We start from the raw sequence: 15,915 nt of genomic DNA on the forward strand, positions 1-15,915 counted from the left end.
TAGTTTTACAATGTAAAATATTTTTTTTTTGAAAACAAACTTGAAACTTTTATTTTTTTGGTGTTTAGTTGGCACTTAAAAATATTTTAAAAAATTGACAAAATAGTGTAGAGAGAGGGGGGCTTAATCAGTGGAGAGATATGAGAATATTAGAATTGAACGTAGGTCAAGCCGACAATCGATGAAGCTGAGTAGTGAAAATTGCAGTAGAGGGCAACAGGTTCGTTTTAGAAAATAACTTACGAAAGATTTAATGGTAAGTCATTTTCATCCAATTAATGGAAAATATTTTACATGTAAAATGTTTTCCTCATTTTTTACACAATCAAACACCGGGAAAATATTTTACGACCAAACAAACGGAGCCTAATTTAAACAAGATCAACGGTTCGGAAAATTATAGTGGGATCCAAAACAAAATCGGGTGTCAAAATGAGTGTGAGTGGAACCGGCCCCAATATATTAATTGTAGCATCATTACCATAAGGGTAGTCCTATGGTACACGCCCCTTATTAGGGGGTGTACCGTACGCATCATAATTTTAAACCCTTGGATTTCAAAGTAAATAATCCGGACCATCCATTTATTAAATCAATTTATAAAATAAAAAAGGGCTTAGCAGGTAACAGGTTATTCTCTTCTCCTTGACTTTCTCTCTCTCTCCCTCATGTGTAAAATACTACAAATTATATAACATAACCACAATTGTTATGACAACACAAAAAATTGACACTTTCTTACCACAATGTATCGTACCAAAAGAAATCGATCAAAAGATATTAGATACAAGACCAAAATATATCGTAGCACAATCAATAATTATTATACCCAAGCAAGATACATATCTAAAATATCACAAATTAAATATTGTATAACTTAACATCCTAACAGTCCTGATCGATCATTTTAAAAATACACTCACTAACGACATTTAGACTGTACAGTCAATTTATAGTATTTGGTATGAAACCTTGTCCTCTGTTGTAGTTGAATATAATACAGCCATGCGACTGTGACACAATAATAACGATTAAATCCGTTGAATTTTTTATGTTTGTTGATTAAGTCACCTACATAAATTTTTGTCTCAATCAGGTTTAGAAAGCTTCATCATCGGCACGCAAATTGAATAATAGAATGATATTTTTCATCCAATAGTGTCTAGCTATAAGCCATCAACTTCATTCTTGGTATGAATGACCTAATTAATATTATGTAAAAGATAGACGATTTTGATAAAATAAAATAAACACCTTACGTGAGGCTCAGATGATGCATTATTATATTTTAATGTTGTATTGAAATTGAACGACGAGATTTGTTGAAGTATGAAACTTTAAGGACTAATTATGTAATTTATCCTAAAAAATAACAAATTCTTTTAAAAAAAATAGGAACGAATGGTATAAGACTTGAACCCCAGATCTTTTAGATAAATGTCCAAATTTCAACACTTTATCACTATGGTACATAATTGAGAATTTGTAATTCTAAAGGCTATTAATTACTTATATAATATTTTCTTGTATGTAGGGGCTTTATTTTCAGGCTAAAAATTTGAGAAAACAAAGACCTCAAATGCCTCCGTCCTAGTGTTGGGCCTACACTTGTAGATCATATTATAGCCTATGTCATTGGTGTAAATCAATATGTCGACTATAATAAAAATTTTTTTTAAAGAAAGTACAATGGCAATAAATTTACAAAGTTATTTAGATTTTACTTCCACGATTTAGTTCCAATGACCACCATTAAATTTTGATTGGTATGCATAGGGTGAAGGTTTGACACTGATCTATGTGTCAAATATATAGTGCCAATTGTTAAGTGTACCGCCCTGAATATTAATAAGATTGGATATTAATATAATTAATTTCACCAATTACAAAAAGGGGAGTAATTTTCACACTCTATTTTTTGATATTCACACTTATGTTTTTTGTACTCCATTTTAGTGTCAAAAGTGTATGCATTTGAGACAATAGGATAATTATATTTTTAGTGACCTCTCATTTTTTCACGAAGGAATTTTGATTTTTTGAATTAAATTTTGTAGAGAAAGAATTTGATTTAGACAATATTTTGAGAGGAAATTATAGTTGTATTCAAAAATTTAGGTATAGTATTTACTTTTTGGTGAATTTCTTGGATGAAAATTTTGGGCGAGAACTTCATTTTTAGTTTAAATTATTGAGGTATTGTGTAGGGACAAATAAGAATTTGAAAAACTAGTATGGAGGGAATCGAAAATTAAGATAATATGGTGGAAATTTTAAATTTAAAAAAATAATGTGGCGGGAATTGAAAATAATTAGTGGTATTGTATTTTGCCAATTATAACTATCGTTTATTGAACATTCCAATTGAATTTTTTTTATACGACACGTTGTGGATATGAAAACGTCAATTTATGGTGTTGTCATAACAAATTTGGTTATATTATTGAATTTGCGGTATGGTATTTTTCTAATAATAACTATCGTTAACTGAGCATTTCAATTGAATTTTTTTTATACAACACGTTGTGGGTATGAAAACGTCAATTTATGGTGTTGTCATGACAAATTTAGTTATATTACTGAATTTGTGGTATGATATTTTGTTGATTATAACTATCGTTAATTGAACATTCTGATTGAATTTTTTTATATGACACGTGGGTAGGAAAACGTCAATTTATGGTGTTGTCATAACAAATTTGGTTATATTACTGAATTTGTGGTATTTTAGACATGTGTTATTACGAAATATTTTAATTAATTTCCTTTGGTACGACACATTGTGGTAAGAAAACGTTAATTTATGGTATTGTCATAATAATTATGGTTTGTTATATAATTTGTGGTATTTAAATATGTTTTCTTTTGATACGACACCTTGTGTTAAGAAAATGACAATTTTAGGTGTTGTCATAATAATTGTGGTTATTTTATAAAATTTGTGGCATTTTACAAATATTTTGGTTTGAGTATAACAATTGTTGATTCTGGTACTACATATTTTGATTTTGTTACGAAATATCATACGAGTCAAAAAAAATTTGATACGATTCATTGTGGTAAGATAATGCCAATTTATGATGTTGTTATAACATTTGTGGGTAACATTATTTAATTTTTGATATTGTACGCATATATTTGGTTAGGGAACAAGTATTATGGATTTCGGTACGAATAATTATGGTTACATAATAACAATATTTTTTAATTATGGGTAACCTGCTAATGACATATTCAACAGGTAAATTTTAATGTACAAATCGTAACTAGAATCATAAATATGCATTAAAAAATCAAAAATCGGCATAATGAAAATCACAAATTGTCATAATTTAGGCATACGGTATACCCTGTGTACCATAGCTTCCTCCTTACCATAATGTTTGTTTCATTGGCACAACTTAATTCTATCGATCAATAGATGCTTAAAAATGACATTCTACAAAATAAAAGTCTTCGTATTCTGATTAAATTGCTAAAATACTAATAATGGATTAGTATAGGAATAGAAGGCAATTATTGAGAATAAGTATGTGGCTTGACCTTTTTTTTTTTCCTTCACTTTGAGGTTTGATGTTTCAGTAGTAAATCTTAACAGGCTTGTGTTCACTACCACTAAAATCGCTTCTTTAAGAGACAAGTGCAGCAATGACAACAGGACCGTGGACATTACAATCGAGCCAGAATTTGGGTTTGTGCCGTGCAGTGAGGTGCACACCTCAAAGTTGTGGATTCGACGGCTTGGAATTCATCTCGGCAACCAATGATCGAGAGCCGTTCATTGCAGAGATGAGATCAGAGCCGTCGGATGCATGATCCAACGACTCGAAGGTGCGCAGCACGGTGCTACGCATGCCACTGCACAACACCATTCCCAATTCGACAACACTATGACTCAGAGACGCCCTACCCGCGTAGAAGCCATCTCTGCTTTCCTCTGGACTCGACTCATTGCTGCCATCTATTCCGAAAGAACCCCAACAAAATCTACGCTCTTCTCCACTCCGTAAGCGCAAGAAGCGATAAGTAAAATGGACGGAGATTATATTCGGATACTTGGTGGTTGCGGTGATGATCACTTATTAAATTTTTTAAGAGAGCACGCGAAAAAGGTCGTCGAGGGGGAGGCGGTTTCGTTTTGTTTTACAAGTTTCTGCAGGTTCCCTTTGTACGACGTTGATTTCGGATGGGGGAAACCGGTATGGGTGAACTCGGCCTCCCCATGCCTTTATATAACTCGGTCGTCTTTTTAGATGCATGTTCTGGCGATGGCATAGAGGCTTGGGTTAATTTGAAGGCGGAGGACATGGCTAAATTCGGAGTCGACGAGGATTTGCTTGATTTTGTTTTGCCAAAAGACGGGTGGTAAAACATTCCATTGTTTAAATACATTAGCAGTCACAATCGAATTTTAAGATTCACAAGTTAGAGATTTGGGAACTCTAACACTTGAACGTCAGAGATATAAAAAAAAAAAAAATTAGAGATTTCAATCGTACTGCTGGCAATGCTGTTATGACTACGAAAGAAAAAGAATTACACCAGAGAAAATGGAAACAGAAATGGAAAAAGGCCCTGAAAACTCTCGTTTTTGGCAAAGGCGTGGATGCAATGAGTGCGGGCGTGCCAAGACTTGTAGCGCCTAACTTTTGATGAAGATTCCCGTGAATCTTGACTTCTAACATAAGAGTGATTGCGTATGACCCAAAGGTTAAAGATCACAATGTGGTTCGTTGCTTGCCACACGGTCGTGGACTTAAAATTTCCTAGTTGTATAGGAAATGGACGTAGAAACGTAAAAACGTGAACTTTATTACTCCGGGATAATAAAGTTGGTACAAGAAAGGTAAAAGATCAAAACTACTTGAAGAAGTGAGTTTGAATGGGGTTTGAGCACGAGTTACTCAATAAACTACTTTGCTGAAAGGAAGAAAGTATGTTTCGCTGGGAAGGCTTTGGTTGTAAGCGTTGAGCTTTGATTGGTGTTGGACCCGTTTTTCATCTTGTGAACTTGTATTTATAGGCACAGCAGTAAGCTGATTCAGCCCTGAATCCGAATTCTGCTTTGCTCCATAAGCTGACATGTGTCCCATGATGCTCCACTTTTCATGCATGTGTGATCATGGGCAATTTTCTCTAGCAGTTAAGGGATCATGGATGACATGGCAGCAACCCCCCACTATCTCCTCTTCTTATGGGTTTAAAAAACACATGGCCAATTGACCAAGTCAATTGGCTTTTGAAATACAAAAAACCAACTGCCATCAGGTGATAACCGTCCCCTAAAATCGTGGACCTCATCATTTGAGCCAAATCAATATTTTCTTTGCATGTCAGACCGTGGGCTGCTCCATGCGGACCAAATCAGCACCTCCTTCATGGGCCTTACCGTGGGCCTTGCTTCGTGGGTTGCGTGTTCCCTGGGCCCAAACGATAAATTCCCATGGCCCAAATTAATTAAGGAATTAACAAAAATACCAATCACGGCTAGCTCGACCCGTGGTGCCAAAAACGGATATAAACAGGCCGAGAATCATAACCAATGCATTAGCTAGGATAAAAGGGTACATATATTTTGGGAACTCAAAAGTCCAAGTGTGCCAGACACCCAGATGAAATTACAATGCGAAAGTTCACAGAAAGGTTTACAAGATATTTACATGAGTTAGCTAAGTAAAAGTTTTACTAGCTTCTTTATTGAATCCTAAAACTGTTAGGCTTGTTCATGAATTTAACAAGAAGAATACCGGAAACGACACGAACATGACTACCAGAAAAAACAACATATCAAGACATGAAATCCTTTGAAGAGATGATCCCTTTCTTGTCTCTTGCCCTTTTCCTTAATTTTTTTCCCGTTAACTTCCTTCTGAAAAAAAAACCATTCAAGGACTTCGTAAAACAACATATCCTTTCCAGCCAGTTGAAACCTAAACCGCAATTTGTCACCACCATCATATCATCATCATCATCATCATCTCTTATATTTAGATTTCGAACTCGGATTCCGAAGGACAGAAGGAAATTACGAGTAGAACCGGTAGTTCTTGGCCGAGAGAATGATGTTCCTCAATGCACCAATGGGGGCCAAGATCGTCAAAAGAACACCGATGATGATGCAGAACTGAATGAAATTATCAAATCAACACATAATTAGCTGAAGCCTATCAGAACGGGAAAGAAAGAAATAATAATAATTTAGTGCATTATCAGGTTATTGTACCCAGTTTGACCACCAAGATAAGCTGAATTTTTTGGGTTTATAGATTGCAAGCCAGATGATGCAGGGGAGCTGCAGAAACAAAATAACCATTAGCAGGTAGGAGGACTTACGTCCCTTTTGCTCTTGAGAAAAGGAAAGAAGGGAGAATGCTTTCACTTATTCGGATAACTAAAAGAGATGAGAAACGGTGAGAACTGATATGAAATGACGAAAAAAGATGAATCTATTTTGTTTCTCACCAAATCTCATCACCTTTGGTGAGATTTGGTGGGAAATCGCGACACTTTCTTCTCTTGCCTTTCTCACGACCCAAAGAACATGTTAGTTGTATATTTGGATTGCACCGTCATATGAAGGCGTAATCTTCAAGATGCATAAAAATTGTTGTAAATGATACATTTCCTCGGTCATAGTCACAAGTACTATGAGTAAGGATATGAAATTTCACTCTTGGTCATAGTCGCACGTATATGAGCTAGGATATGAAATTTCACTCACATAATATGAGGTTGGGGCCAAAGCAAATCCACCAAAGAATCCAAGTAGGCCGCCAAAGAAAGGGATGGTGATTCCGATGAACATTGTCACTCCTGCAACCAATTAATGTTGGAAGTATTTGAATGCTTAAACCAATTGAAAATGGAAAACCACACATGGATGGAAAACACGTACCGACATATAATGTGCGAACGGTGAAGCGAAGTGCAGCAGAAGGTGAGAAATTCTGTTTCTTCACCAGATAAGTTTCCAGCATGTCAAAAACTGGCATTGCAAATATCTGCATTGTCGTAGAAAGCTTTCAAAATAACTGGGGAATGAATCAATAGAAACCTGCACAAGAATTATAAAAGAAAATGCACCTGGTAGCCTCCAATGACATGTACCACAACAAACAGGTTAGCGGCAGCAATAAGCCATGCAGGTTTCTGTAGGCCGATGAGAATATTGTCCTCAACAGTGTTCCCAAATATGTAGAATCCGACCAAAGCGACTGGGAAATAGCACAAGGCGACAATTATGTAAGCGACCACCACTCCTCTCCACATAGGTCCCTTGGAAGGTTTCTCAGGCGTCGAAGGAAGTGTTGCTTGGATTTCCAAAACCACATTGTGACCGGCATAGGCAAACGCCACGTCCCCCAAGGCACTCAAGAAGTTGAAAACGTTGTTCGTTGGGGTTTTCCCTCTGGGCGTATAGTCGACTTGTTCGATAACCCCCTTTTTCAGGGAAGCCACCCAAGCAATGGTGGAGTAACTGCAGATGATTATAAGAGTTTAATCAACCTGGACTCTGTTCGGGGTAGATTTCTTAAGGTGATATTGGATTCTGGATCGTAGGATTTTGATTTTCAATAATAACCAGAAGCTAACAAGTATTTGGTAGAGATTTGGAAAACATGCTATGAGACAGATTAGCGTTTGAGAGTATAATTTGAGAAATGCATATCGACGTTAGATAAACCGAAATGCCCTTCTCCATTTTAGCAAAAGTGTAAAAACACACAAATATTTGATGGAGGTGGTGGCCGCCCCAGGGTGGTAATTTTGTAAAGAAGTTTAGAACAATGTGGTCTATTTCACTCCAAAATCTGTTGCAAAACAACCAACGTGTACTACGGTGAGTTCAGAATTGAAAACCTACCAACTCACCCAGTAATCCACTTGCCAAACGCTCTCCTAGCAGGTATTTAATAAATTTAAAAACAACAAAACAGTGTAGAACTTACGTCAAGGACATGACAGCAGCGAGGAGGGAGATGCCAGAAATGGAGTTGAAGTTTGGCAGGTGAGAGAGGAAAAAGTGGATGGAGGCGAAGATCATGATCCACCAGGTGGTCCTGATTGGGTTGCAGTCAACACAAAGCGATTCGTGGACCTTTTTCAGGGATTTTCCTCCGGTAACCATGTACACAATGCATGTGCCAACTTCCACAATAAGCTGCTGAGGCACAACAATGTAAAGCCCAAGTTTCTCACCAAAAGCATGCTGACCTAGCTCATGGTACCTGTCGAAACGCTTACCGGGAACCATTTCATGCATCTCAACCATTTGCCACAGCGTGTACAGCGTGATGACCCAAGACAGGACAAGCACAGCAATCCCAGGACCCCTATATGACAAAAGAGGAAAGTATGATCAGAATCTCGAAAAATCATCTCATTTATTTGAGTGGCGAGCCGAATATTTGAATTGCGGGTGAGTGAGAAACCAAGGTACCATCCGAACTCCGACATGGCATAAGGCAGGCTCAGAACACCAGCACCAACCATGGCGGTGACGTTGTGGAAAGCTGAGTACCACCATTTCGCATTCCTGGAGGAAGTGATGGGAAGCCAGTCGTCGATCTGCTGCTCCTTGGCGGTTTTCTCACCGACATGTTCGTGATCGTGAGACATTTTTCTTGCCAAACTTTGGAAACAAAGAGTTCCCTAAAGAGTGGCAAAAGTTGTTAAAAACCAACAAACTCTAGCCCCCTTGGATATGGTCTTTCTTGGGCTTCTATTGTAGTCCTAGTGTTTTTTCTTTTAGATCCCAGATAATGCCGGTTCTTCGCACCGAAAGGGCAGAATTTATACAGATTCAGGAGAACCAGCAACGCTATATTTGGGAATTTTCTAAAAATGACGCGAAAGTAGGAGGCAGAGCTTTAATTTCTCTTTTTTGTAACTGAAGGTTAAATTTTCCACCATTGATACCGATTTAACATGTGCCGCGAGAGGAGGAGCATTGTTCGTGGAAGCCTCAAAGGGTGTGTTTGGTGATTTCACAAGGTTTGAAAATTTCAACGGTTCAAGGAATCTGTTATAGAAAGATTCAGTCCGCGTTTTTGAGGGGCCTGGAATCTCAGGGTGAGCTACTTTCTAGGATGACGAAAAAGTAACAGAAGAATATTAACCATAACAGCAACACCACTAATGCATTCTTGATTTTGTCATTCTGGGGGTGTTTGGGATGTTAATAATTCTGGATTTCGCATTAACTAAGGCCCAAAATGTATTCTCCATCTCCAATAATGAAAATGTCTCAAAACCTTACAGTAGGGACCCAATCTGAGATAACTCCAAGAGGAACAAAAATTTTGAATTAACCAAGAGCGAAATGGTAAAAAATCAAAACAAGCCACACCATGGAAGAGAAATCAGAACAAACCCTAAAAGCAATTTACAGAGCTCAACGAAACTCTCTGGTGTTGTAATAGCAAAACAAGTTTCCAGCTTGCCAAAATAGTCACCTCAAGCCGTTAAAGAACTAGGGACACAATTATGAGAATAACTCCAAGAGGAAGAAAATTTCAGAATTAACCTCAACCTTTTGCATTCTCTTTCAACATGGTAAAAAATCAAAACAAGCCACACCATGGAAGAGAAATCTGAACAAACAGAAAAATGCAGAAAAAACCTCAACCTTTTGCATTCTCTTTTTTTCTCGGTGAATAACCAAGCGCAACATGGTAAATATTCAAAACAAGCCACACCATGGAAGAGAAATCAGAACAAAACCTAAAAGCATTTACAAAGCTCAACGAAACTCTCCGGTGTTCTAATAGCAAAACAAGTTTCCAGCTCGCCAAGATAGTCACCTCAAGCCATTAAAGAAGTAGAATGCCTGAAACTCTGCCGTGATCGCGTGCGACTAACTGAATCTTCCACAGCCAGGCCTTGTGCACCAAAACACAAGTAGCGGTTCAACTTCTTGTTAAACGGAGAATGTGTTTGGTTTTCCCGTATGTTTTCAACAATAAGGGAGTGAGTTGAGTGAAAAGACTCTTCAATTTCGTTTTCTGCTTCTATGCCTTTGAGTTTGTCAATTGAGATGGGTGAAGACCTTGATGATTCTGAAAAAGGACTTGAGGGTGATTGAACCTGAATGACTCCATGCATAAGCCTCGAAGCAAACTTCTTTTTCGCAGATGGACTAGGAAGAAGATCACTTCCCACTGAAAATATCCTCTTGCTGTTCTGAAATGACGACTGTTTGGAATATTTCTGTCGAAGTGGTGTAGGACTTGGATTCAAATTTCTCGATACCATGAGTGAATGCAAAGAATCGTTATCCCCCAGATTTCCGCTTTCAGTTCTTCTCTCTTTCCTTGGCCATTGAAGGAACATCTTCAACCGCCTTGCAGCATTATTCACAGAGCTTGATTTCTCGTTATCCATGGAAAAGGCAGGAGAGTTTAAATCAGTGAGTGCACTCGAGCAACTATCATATTCCGTATCAGATCCAATATTATCTATTCCAGTGTACAAGAATATCTCCGCATCAGGAATTCTGAACGAAGTCCCGGGGCTTCCCCCAATACCATGCATTTTCAGTTGTGAAACGAGGGCACTCCTGGCCTTGTAACCCTGACCATCGGATATCCCTCCAGCGGAAATCAACTGTTTGATCAGGATCTCAGAAGAAGCTGATCGTGGCCGTTGTTTCAGGAGATCAAGTGGTGTCATCCCATTTGCATCGCGGATGTTCAGATTAATTGAAGGTATGTTCATGAGGAGTTCTACCAATTCAGACTGAACATTTTCAATTACGGCCATGTGAAGTGCAGTTCTTCCATCGTTATTCGTGAGATTAACGATTTCCTCCATATTTACAAGGTTGCCGTAGACCAACTGCTTTATGAGCTCGATTTGACGGTCGAGTCTATGGAAACCTGGGGTTCGGAAACCGGCTACTGCCATGTGGAGGAATGTGTCTCCGTAGTTGTTTGTTATGGAGGTGATTGACGGAGTTGATGAAATTAGAACCTCTACCACGGGCAAGTATCCCCTGTAAGAAGCCACATTTAAAGCTGTGTTCCCTTGATCATCTGTTGAGGTGATGATATCATAAGACGCTAGTAGATCCTTGACTACCTGTGCGATTGAAAAGACTGATCAAAACACAAAGGATTATATTTAGGCTCAAACTACGAGCGTAAAGCATAGTTCTGCAATTTCAGGGAAAGACTGATTAAAGCAAAACAGGTTTAGCTTGCAAAATTGTTGTTAAATACAGACTATTTCAATACCCCCACATGTGATGACAACCATGTTAGTTACTGGAAGGCTATGTGAAGCCTTAGGAATTGCTTCTGAAGGAGAGACTTGCAGGTACTTAAAGAGTTCTAACAATTAACAGCAAAATTAATTGATGTAGTTTGGGTGAGGGAAGGAGGACATCTGTGTTCTATCTTTGCAATTTTCTGCACTTTCCACTCAGTACAAATTGACCACGTTGGTGATGAAATCGTGTGAATCAAACAGAACATGTTTCTTAGATAGAACTAATTCACCACCAAAGCTAACATAGAAGTTAGAACATCTAGTTCATCTTATGGCGGCAAAAAGGGATACTATCCTCCCAAGATAAATGAAACATTCAGCAAGAAGATATATTCCTAATTACACCCCATGAAACAAATGTCTGTCACAAATTACACTCCTATACAGGAAAACTAATAATCAAATAATCAATTATTCACAGAGATTGCACAGAGTGCATGCAGTATGGAATGTGCATGTACTTTAAGCTTGGTTAACCAATACCTTAGGAGACCTGATAATTAGAGCCTATTTTGAGGCACTATTCGACAGACATAATTGTTTTTAGACCCTTGTAAACTGGAATCTGTGTGTGTTGAGAGACTGTTTCCATGTTTCGACGCGTGACCCACGGTTGGTGGTTGTAATAGAGTGATCTTACCGCTGAGCTAAGGCTTGGCCTCACCAAATAGGGTTGTTGATTTATCAAATCTAGTTTTCTGGAAACAATTGTACTTTTTGCTAACCAAACCATGAATCATCACTTCTGGTTTTTTCCCCATGTATTGGAGGAACGACCCATGCAGTATATCACAGTCTAAATAAAACATCTGACTAGTGACATCTCCAATACTCATAAAGGGGCTCAAAAGTACATTAAATAGAAACAATTAACACCAAGCAGTAGACAAGAGCATGCAAATTTCAATGGCATACCCTGTCCCAGAAAGATCAACTAAATTATAAGTCGGCCCGTTAGTGTCAAAATGACTTAAAATAATATTTTGGCCACCGATTTTTTTATGTCATTTTGGCACAATTTCCCGTTGAGGCCATTGGATTAAACCCATCTCATTTTTCGATACAAATCAATTAGCTTGGATGATGTAAGAGATTTCGCAAAGCCATCTGCACCAAAGATGGCTTTGTCATTTTTTTGACAGCAGCACAATTAGTGGACTCGAATTTTGCTGCCAAATAATGAATGGGTAGTCTAAATGGCTCGTGGGTAAACTTGCTCTTAAACATAACAAATGAAAGAAATGCATTTCTCAAAAACCTCACCTCAACCTGCCCTCTCCCAGCGGCTGAATGCAATACAGAAGATCCTTGAGCATCTCTATAAACCAAAACATCCTTACAATCCCCAAGAATCTCTCTCAAGATCTCCACATTCCCTCCCCTAGCCGCGGCATGAACGGCTCGATTCATCATCTCCCACTTAAACACTTCAGATACCTCCTCTGACTCTTCCCCTTCCTCATCCCCACCACTCAAACCCCTCTTTGAAGCAGCAAAATCAAACAGAACCCTGAAAACCTCCGAGTTCTTGCTCCTCGCTGCGGCATAAAATATATCAGTGAGCCCATACTCTCCTTCACCAAAAACCAGAAATGGGTCCCTCTCCAGCAACTCTTGAACAAAACCCACATCCCCAGCTGAGGCAGCAGTGTAGAGGAGCCAACCGCCATAGCCAGCCCTTACCAGAGAGTTGTGTCCCCTATCTGTTTCACACCCAATGAGGAGCTTTTGGGCCACTTGGGATCTACATTTGGCCACGTCATTGAACTGGGATTCGTCGTCCCAGACGGTCTCGAGGCGGCGGATGCGGCGGAGGGAGGTGAGTTTGATGAGGAGATTGGTGTCAAGGTGGAGGAGCTCTCTCACCAGATCATAGTGGCCATTGGCAGCTGCCCAATCTATTGGGGATGCGAACCACCACTGGTCTCCAGTGCTTTCCCACCTTAAAGGGAAGTATGAAGGAGGCATTAGACCTTTAAAAAAGGAAGGAAATTCAACACAATTGAGTGATTTTTGCCAAGAAATTTGCACTTTCTTGGCGGGGACAGAATGAAAATAGAGAACCCAGATTATGATTAGAAGTAAACACAGAATTGGATACAGTTGACTGACTTAAACAATGAAAGGAACACAGAAAGGGACACAGCTGAGTAGAGCTGACTGATATACCCACAATAAAATTGCACTTTATTGGGTGGGGGAATAGTGAAAATGCAAAATCCAGATTGGGACTCGGGAGTATTAGAATAAGCATACAATTCACTTTTCAAGTTAGTATTTTGAAGATTTGAGCAAAGACAGACGAAGTCAATGTAAATAGGAAAATAGTTCTTTTAGTTGGGGAGTTTGTAGAATCCAAAAAGAGATCTAGAAAAGTGAAACTAGGAAAGGGATTCAGAGCATCCCAAAGGATTCTTTAAAAGAGTGAAACTTAACGCACAGAGAGAGAGAGCGAGAGGGGGGGGGGGGGTTTGGGCGGGCGCGCTTATGAAGAAAACCCAGTGGAGCTAAGGTGATGAACAAGTGGTGGAAGGATTGGGAAGAGAAAAGGAGGCAAAAGAGGGACGTTATTGGACAGAATGAGGCGGGGAGGGAAGGTGAAGAGGGGGGAACGACTGATCAGAGTGAGGACAAATGATTTTTTAAGATGATGATAAAACCAAATGGACCCACGTCCTCAAGATTTGTGGTGGGTTTTTCATTAATTAATGATAACGAGAGAAACTTATTCGGACGGAGGGACCGTGCTGAACAGTTCCGTGCTGCGCAGCGTGCTGTGCAGAGCGAATCGTCGTCGCTCCGATCTCGGTTTGATGATCGGAAACGTTCACTTCGTAGAGCTCGTCGAGTAGAACAAGTGTCCCAAAAATTAGCTTGATCGGATATCATTAAGTGCCTCATCCGAATATTATTATCTTGAAACGAATAGATCAAAACACTAGATTAAAATCCACTGTTTTTTGGTACACTTAATAATTTCAAGATAATAATGTTCAGATGAGGCACTTAATGATATCCGAATGAGCTGATTTTTGGTACATTTGTTTTACTCGACGAGCTCTACGAAATGAACGTTTTTGATAATCAAACCGAGACCGGAGCGGCAGCGATTAGCCCCGCACAGCACGCTCCGCAGCACGGTCCCTCAGTCCAACTTATTCAGAGTGAAATAAGTTATTCACCGTTTCGCACCATCTTAAGTTTCAGGACGAAATAATTTATTCACCGTTTCGCATAATCTTAATTGTCTATTTCGCCAATCAATATTCTAAATTTAAAAATAATAATTCTAGTGCAGACTGAATAATTTTTTTAAAATCTAACCATTCAAAACACTTTTAGAGAGCGCTATAAATTTTATTTACGGACAATTCCCTTAAAAAAGTTCTTATCATAGGGAAACATTAGGAAAGAAAATCCCTCTAAAGTAACCTAAGATTCCTTTTTCCGTGACATGCCTGTGGGCGGAGAGAGAGAGAGATGATGATGATGATGGTAGATGGACCGATGACCAAAACACTTTGAAGTGTTGAGCAACTTTAAATCAACTCTTGTGGGAGAGAGAAAGACCAGCAACTCGAGGTGTTTTCAGTAGTAAATAATTTATAAAATTTTATTTGTAATTGAAAAGTTGTTAGAGCATTCGCAATGAAGTTTGATATATTTGTGTGTTAAAATGTTTGTTAAAAGGTGTTTTAAAAAAAAAATAGGTCTCACAAGTATGTGTTAGACATTGATAACATAGAAATGTGTTAGAACATTCACAATGAATTTTGGTAAATTTATGTGTTAAAATATTTGTTAGGATAAAAATAGGTTCCACAAGTATATATTAGAAGTAGTGGATATTTATATGTTATAGTTGAAGTTTGAATTATAGAGGTTGGACCCACTTATTGTTTGCTAGCATCTTTGTCAAACTTGACACACATACTAGCATTCTACCTACTAGATTTAGCACATTTTAACATACTCTAGCACACAAGCATTGTGGCACAAAAAATACATTTTTATTTGTTAAGTTTTAGCACACACAATTAACACACTAGTTAACAAACCCATTACGGATGCTCTTAGGTGTTTTTGATAGTGAAAGAGTTGTTAATAGTTTGTGAGTAGAGTTACTACAGCAGAAACTGTTTTTGTTGACAAATTTTTTGTTAGTGAAAATACTGAAAGTTTTTTGTTAATGAAAATGAAATAAAAAAATGCGTTATTTTTTTTGTAGTTTTTGTTAGTGGAAACACCCCTTCAAAAGTTGGTATGGTTGATATATATGTGTCAATTCCATTACGCATGTTTGGATGTCGGAGTTGGCCTCGGATTTGCTATACGGCCGGATATGATCTCCTGGTACCACTCAAATCCGGTGTTTGGGAGTGAAAATGGGAAGGGGGATTTGAGCCTCTCCCGGATTTCTTCTGCGGCTCTTCCGGGATTAGGCAACGACAGGGGTACCCTTGTCGTTAGTGAAGCAGGGCGCCGTTTGACTCTTCTACCCTTGCCCTTTCACGCGGAGAGAAAACAAGATAGAAGACGGGAGGGAGAGAGAGAGAGAGAACACTACCTCGTCGCCGAAGCTGTTTCGGTGGGTTTTAGATCTGGAATTTTAATCCCATACAATTGTCTTCTGAATGCATATTGGGT

At 38.5% G+C, this 15,915-nt stretch overlaps 2 protein-coding genes across 4 annotated transcripts in view; both read right to left on the reverse strand.

The window, feature by feature from the left end:
- Positions 1-8,777, reverse strand: part of LOC131309979 (lysine histidine transporter 1-like) — a 51,333-nt gene extending 42,556 nt beyond the window's left edge. Inside the window, exons 1-7 of one of the 2 annotated variants that reach the window (XM_058336728.1) lie at positions 8,441-8,777; positions 7,950-8,333; positions 7,084-7,477; positions 6,896-7,001; positions 6,722-6,813; positions 6,224-6,292; positions 5,526-6,124 (exon numbers count right to left, since the gene is read on the reverse strand). In XM_058336728.1, the coding sequence (XP_058192711.1) occupies positions 6,026-6,124; positions 6,224-6,292; positions 6,722-6,813; positions 6,896-7,001; positions 7,084-7,477; positions 7,950-8,333; positions 8,441-8,619 (1,323 nt within the window). In that variant the 5' untranslated portion in view covers positions 8,620-8,777 and the 3' untranslated portion in view covers positions 5,526-6,025. Of the gene's footprint in view, positions 1-5,525; positions 6,125-6,223; positions 6,293-6,721; positions 6,814-6,895; positions 7,002-7,083; positions 7,478-7,949; positions 8,334-8,440 lie in introns of those variants that run through there. The other variant, XM_058336729.1, reaches the window with a different exon arrangement.
- A 687-nt stretch (positions 8,778-9,464) lies between these two features.
- LOC131309977 (uncharacterized) lies at positions 9,465-13,880 on the reverse strand. 2 transcript variants are annotated; one of them, XR_009195071.1, is made up of 3 exons: positions 12,532-13,880; positions 9,623-11,079; positions 9,465-9,526 (listed from the first exon to the last, which is right to left on the reverse strand). XR_009195071.1 is itself a non-coding variant. In XM_058336722.1 (2 exons), the coding sequence occupies exons 1-2, from the start codon at positions 13,234-13,236 to the stop codon at positions 9,805-9,807; spliced, it is 1,980 nt and encodes a 659-aa protein (XP_058192705.1). In that variant the 5' UTR covers positions 13,237-13,880; the 3' UTR covers positions 9,611-9,804. The 2 variants fall into 2 exon arrangements, 1 of the variants encoding a protein (XP_058192705.1); XM_058336722.1 differs by lacking the exon at positions 9,465-9,526 and having other exon boundaries at positions 9,611-11,079.
- Between the last annotated feature and the right edge of the window lie 2,035 nt (positions 13,881-15,915).

The sequence above is a fragment of the Rhododendron vialii genome, chromosome 12a (genome assembly GCF_030253575.1).
Source record: "Rhododendron vialii isolate Sample 1 chromosome 12a, ASM3025357v1".
NCBI lineage: Eukaryota > Viridiplantae > Streptophyta > Magnoliopsida > Ericales > Ericaceae > Rhododendron > Rhododendron vialii.

Excerpts from the sequence above, each read along its gene's own strand:
- LOC131309977 (XM_058336722.1), bottom strand. The coding sequence starts at position 13,236 with ATGCCTCCTTCATACTTCCCTTTAAGGTGGGAAAGCACTGGAGACCAG. Across the intron at positions 11,080-12,531 it reads CTGGGAGAGGGCAGGTTGAG|GTAGTCAAGGATCTACTAGC; the intron begins GTGAGGTTTTTG and ends TCAATCGCACAG.